At 42.9% G+C, this 5,795-nt stretch overlaps 1 protein-coding gene across 1 annotated transcript in view; it reads right to left on the reverse strand.

Annotated features, from left to right (window-relative positions):
• Nucleotides 1-579: 579 nt before the first annotated feature.
• wapla (WAPL cohesin release factor a) overlaps nt 580-5,795 on the reverse strand; it is a 13,225-nt gene continuing 8,009 nt past the window's right edge. Inside the window, 9 exon segments of the mRNA XM_057047574.1 lie at nt 580-2,300; nt 3,050-3,145; nt 3,225-3,313; nt 3,416-3,617; nt 4,139-4,363; nt 4,473-4,588; nt 5,132-5,307; nt 5,498-5,574; nt 5,707-5,795. The exon segment at nt 5,707-5,795 is cut by the window's right edge and continues 9 nt beyond it. Coding sequence (XP_056903554.1) covers nt 2,235-2,300; nt 3,050-3,145; nt 3,225-3,313; nt 3,416-3,617; nt 4,139-4,363; nt 4,473-4,588; nt 5,132-5,307; nt 5,498-5,574; nt 5,707-5,795 — 1,136 coding nt within the window. The 3' untranslated portion in view covers nt 580-2,234.

Raw genomic sequence — 5,795 nt, forward strand, 5'->3', positions numbered from 1 at the left:
ATCATCTACATAAGATTCTGTCTCCGTGGAATTCAGATCGACCTCCTCGCTGCGATCGGATCCATGTTGCACCATTAGACAGTATATATTTATTGTCCCTCCCCGTGTTTTTTTTTCTTTTTCTGCAGCATATTGGATCACAGCCTTCGCCTACATGGAATCTGTAATGGCAGAATATATTTTTCTATATTCCCAAACAGCCCTGAGCTGTTTGAATGTTTGGCTCTCGGGCGAGCGAGTGCAACACGAATCCTTTGTTTCCATTATTCCACAGTCAGTCGAGCTGAGGGTGAGGCCAACCACCTGTCACCACCATGTTAAGAATACTGAACACGATTTAGACCCCAGACTTCTTCCCCAAGCAGAAAGGAAATGAGAGAAGACAGAAAAGAGGGGAGAGTCATTGTTGTAGAACATCTAAGCATTCAGAGTCTGCACACAAACACAAAAATAATCATTACTGATTGTGTAAATGTTTACATCCCACAGCTGCAAATCCATAAAAGTTCAATTTAGCAGCCTGAAAAATCAAAACTGCACTTTTGCTTAAAGAGGAAAAGAAAACACATGGGAGGTTACTGAAAGTAGCAAGAATTTTTATGGGTTTTTTGGATACAACTGCATATTTACATGTAACCAAAGACAGTCCTTTGAAAAAGGTACAAACAGTTTCTCTCCTTGTGTCGCAGTTTGTTTTTCACAAATAAGGAAATATTGTATAAAATAAAAATATCAGCTTCAGGGGGGAAAAGTAGTCTAATTGTCCATTAACCGCTATGTACAAGAGTATTTACAGTCTAAAATTCCATTCAGACCAAAGCTTTGCTAAATAATTAACAATAAATTGTTGCAGTCACACAACTGCAGCCCTACAAACCAGGTGAGACTACGGTAATCTGCTTCTACAGATATGGCTGTGAATCACATCAGCAACGGCGGGCCAGCAGAGCGAGGGGGGCCGTGGGGGGCAGGGTTATTCCAGATAAAAATGACACCAGGCAGGAATAAATAAGATGTCCCATGGTTAAAAAGTGAAGGTACGTGTGGCTGGACACGCAGACATAAATTGACCAATATAAGTGTAAATTCCCAGTTTATTCCAAGATCTGTGTGTGTTCTAACTAAAATTAAAACCTGTCAAATGTCTGTAGGAGGACGTCCAGCCACTCATCCGTTCACACCAACGGATGGGAACATATCAGAGCCAACAGGCGCCTGCTGGGTAAAGGCTGAGCATGGACAAAAGGAGGAAAACGCTTTAAATTAAATACATTAAAAAAATTTAAACATTAAATTCAGAAGGAAGCACAACCATCATCCTAAGGAATCACATCAATTATAACTGAGGTCAAACGAATACGATCATTTCAGCCTGATTAACCCATTTCAAAAGATCTAAAACAAAAGATTATGAAAGAAATGATAATGAACAACAAAATTCATAAGAGAATTTTTAAGAGATCGCCATTACCAGTCAAACAATAAAACACCTATTTAAAAATGGACACAGTTCCAAATTCTTGTGAACAATTCATCATTTGTGTTCTTAAATGCCCTCAAACTTGATATTAACAAAAGAATCTTGACAAAGAGCACACAATATACTAAATTAAAAAGGGCAGAATAAAAATAAAGAAGGTTTTCTTTCCCTTAAACTTTCAGGCAACAGCAACTACATAAAAGATTCTTTCAAAAATTAAAAGTCTTCATGTGTCATTCCAACATCCATCAGGAATTAGGTGGTTTGTTTTCTGCTAGTAATCAATGTTTCATCATCTCTGGCTTCTGGGGCTGATCTAAGGTTTAAAAACATAATGATCCATAAAATTATATTTAGAGATTCATGCTCCAGCGGGTGGCTGAGGGAGGACACCACCACACCAGCCTCTATTCCGGGGAAGTGGGGGGTGTGATCTCTTTCAAATGTCACATTCCACCGAGTAATCTGAGACTATAATCTGGATTGCCTGATACCCAGTTACCTGAGGATCCATCTGGATGTGGTGCCAATAGAAAGAGCCCAAGGTGTCGGCTCACAGGGCTTTGGTTCAGGCTTCGCTCCAGAGAAAAGTTCATACTCACACATACAAACACCAACTTAAGCCTCGGAGAGAGGCCCAAAGCCAGAGCTGCCTCAGGCGAGCCAGTGATGTCAGGGAGTCTCTGAGGTCGTCCTGCAGCTCTGCCAGACCAGACACTGCATGTGAGAGTCGGGGCTTTTGGCTGTCTGTCTGTTAACAGTGCTCCAGGTAGTCAATGACCCGCGAGATGGACTTTTGTCCTGTGGTGCCAACTGCACACTGTTGGAGGAGGAAGAAGAGAAGAAGACGACATCATCAGCGCTCCTGAAGGACTCTGGGTGGAACATCTGGACTACCATCCAGAACACAGCAGATGTTACATGTCGTTACACACAAGACAGTTGAATTACACTTGAGTTATAAAACCGAGAAGATGAGAATCCCTTTATATACGGACCTGTACGGAATCCATACATTTTTCTAACTGTTCCCCATTGGAAAGAGGAATGAAGGGAGGAAGAGAGCAATGACTGCAATTAGAAATGAAACTAAAGAGGAATCGACTCGCTGTTCAGCAAAACATGTATTAGATCCAGGCTGGAGCATCGGTCCAATTAGCAGTTGTTGTTTTTCTCAATACAATTAGCCCAAAGCTAAAAATCATGGAAAGCTTTTTAGGAGTTTGGGCCCAGGCTTACGATCCATACAGTTAGCAACCATTGGTCTTCTGCTCTCACAACTTAATGAGGAAACAAGGTATGATGGGACTAATGGTAAAAGGAGGGGTTTAAAGCCATTTTACAAACATGCACAAAGATTATTGTTATCTTGTGAGATAAACTACAGCTCTTCAAAAAGGTTCCTAACTTATTTTACATCTTGTTTGAGTCCAGTCATGACAATTATTCTGAAAATGTAAATAATTGTTGGAAAAAGACTCTTATGTCCCTTTTTTTGGAATCATAAATGTTATTTAACCTGTGTTTTACATCACAGATGATCAGTTATCGAGCTTTAATCACACTCACGGTGAGGTTCATGAAATTCAAGAACTTCTTCAGCATTTCCGTCATGATGGAGAAATCCCCTTTGGGCAGATGTTGCCTCACAGTAGTCACGTTGATCTGAGAGGAACAGGAAAATGCATGTGAGTGCCAGCACAAACATCCTTTTGACCCTTTTGTGTGTGCTTGCTCCTCTCACCTGACTGCCTTGGCACAGGCAGCCCAGCAGCAGGGCGGTGTAGGAAGCAGCGATGCTGTCCTCCATGTGTTTGCCTGCATGCTGCAGAGCTACAACACACCAGACAACAAGTCAGCACAGTCGGTCACACCAGACCATCATTCACGAGCAATAAAAACCTTTATCTATATTGGGAGTTTAAGTAAATCTACCTTTATTTAGGTCCAACTCTTCTTCCTCCTCCTCTTTCTTCTCGGGCTGGTTGTCATTGGTTTCGGACGCCACCCACTGAATTTCTCCGGACGTCTCCTGCCACTCACCACTCTGGTCCAGGGCAGGTTTGGGAGCCTCGCTGATTAGGTCGTCGGTCTTGGCCTCAGCGAGTATGGCGGCGCGCTCCCTCTCCAGGAAGAGCTGCGGTTCCATGCAGACAAACGTGTGAATTTTACAGAAAAACATGGAAGAGATATTTCAGCCACTTTTCAGGGAAGATTTCTTTAGCAAAAATAGAAGATGTCAAGGCTTGAAGATGAAATGTAATTTTAATGTTTTTATTCTCAAATGTCTCTTTCAAGCAAATGAAACTATTGAGTCAGTTTTGCAGAGCTGGTTCAACTTATTAATAATTAAATGAAACTCAAACATTTAATATTTAGACTGAAACCTCTGAACAAGTGAGCATCAGTTTCATGTGAGTGTTAGAGTGAATAAATGACTGAAATAGAACAACTGGAACACACTGAAGGGCTTCATTTGTGGTGCACAGAAAAAGAATAGAAAATGTTAGCAGCAATACTACATTAAAGTCTTTGAAAAAAAATCAAAAGATTTCTCTTTGTGACAGCTCATCAGCAGCTCTCTGACCAGCCTGCAGCAATGGAGACTAAAAAGCTCTTCATAATGGCTGAAAGAGTCTTTGAACCCCGGGTCTGTACCTTCACCAGGGCGGCCAGAGCACCGCTGGACTGGGGCTCGTCACACTCGTCTCCCGGAGTCTCAATTGACCCCGTTGCTTCTGATGCCAACGCCGCCGGTGCTGGGTCGGCAGGCCGCACCAGACTGTCCTCCAGACAGGTGCTGTCAAGGCTGTACTCCATATCCACCAGACAGTGACGATTCCTGGAGCTGTACTCCACCAGGTTAATTAACAGACCCAAACCCTGATGTGCAGAATACAAACGAAAGAGACGAACAAAAGGACACAGAGATTGGTGGAAAATACTGTGAATAATAAAAGCATGTCTTTTATTGTGTTTAACAAGGCCTCACCAGCACCCGCACATCAAAGCGCTGCTCCTGTGGGATGTAGCGGGGAACGCGAAGGACGCAGTTCAGAGCTGTCAATATCAGATGCTCCTGCTCCCCCGTCTTCGTGCTTCCCCACTCTGCCAACAGAAACGACATCTTAGTCCTAAAACTGTGCACAGCTTTTAAAGACCAAATCAGAGAATATTAATCTGTAAGCCGTTGGGCTGCTTCCATCATGATGATTGTGGAGAGAAAAGAAGAATAAAAGCTTGATAAATATACCAAAAAAAATGTCATTCATGGGGCTGTGAGGTGGGTGTGAAACAGCTCTGAGGTTATTGTTTAACCGGTTAGTGTGTTGACAGCTTATGTTTTGAATGTAGGATGCACAGTTTCGTCCTTCATTGATATGTGCATATGAATAAAGTTGCACCGTTGGAGGGTTGTTGATGCTCATATCAAACGCACTGTGGCATTCCCAGATGTGACACTAACTGGTCCCACAGGTCACGGCTCATAATTCACTTCACTGTTTACTGGCCAACAAAACCTCCCTGTAGTCATTAAATCAGCATGGAGTTCATTTCAAAACTGTCACAGAACTTTCTACTTCTCTACAGTCTTTGTTCATGTTTACAGAGGGTCTTTTAATACCGATCACAGAAGAGATTGTGGCATACCGTTGTCGTGGGTGAGGTTGAGCAGAACTCCAATCACAGCCCTCATGCAGTCCTCCACGGCTTTACCAACATTACTGAAGTTGCAGTGGGGCAGCGCAGCACCGGACAGTGAGACGGAGCTGTTGTTTAAGGCCCTGCTGTACCGCTGGATCATATCCTCACAGTGTCGCAAAGCCCTGGTCAAATGAGGGGGAAAACTCGGGTGAGGGGTGGCGAACCAGGTTTACATCAGGTTTTTTATTTGTCTGTTCCTGACAGATGATGAAGATGTCGTGACATAATGTCATCATAGTTAGAGGAGTGCTTATAATGGGCAGCGTTAGTTTGCGCTCATGTGTTAATAATGACTCCATGTTGTGTTCTCACTTGGCAGAAGAGACGATGAGCTGAGAGTCTTTGTAGGCAATCAAGTAGCCCTGATTTTCTGGGTTCTGCACCGTTACCTGTTCACAGAAGTAACAAATAAGACATTTTAGTCTTTTGATAAATTCATCTGAGGTTTAAATGAAGCCTTTAGACAGAAAAATAAATAAGATCGCTGGTGAAAGGGTTGCATCAGTGACAGCCATACTTACACTTTCGAGCACTCTTAGACACCTCTCAGCCCCCCACAGAGATGCTACCAGGTTCTCCTTGTCATCCTCCTGGCTGAGGTTCTGCACAC

Source organism: Takifugu flavidus, chromosome 11 (genome assembly GCF_003711565.1).
Source record: "Takifugu flavidus isolate HTHZ2018 chromosome 11, ASM371156v2, whole genome shotgun sequence".
Lineage (NCBI taxonomy): Eukaryota > Metazoa > Chordata > Actinopteri > Tetraodontiformes > Tetraodontidae > Takifugu > Takifugu flavidus.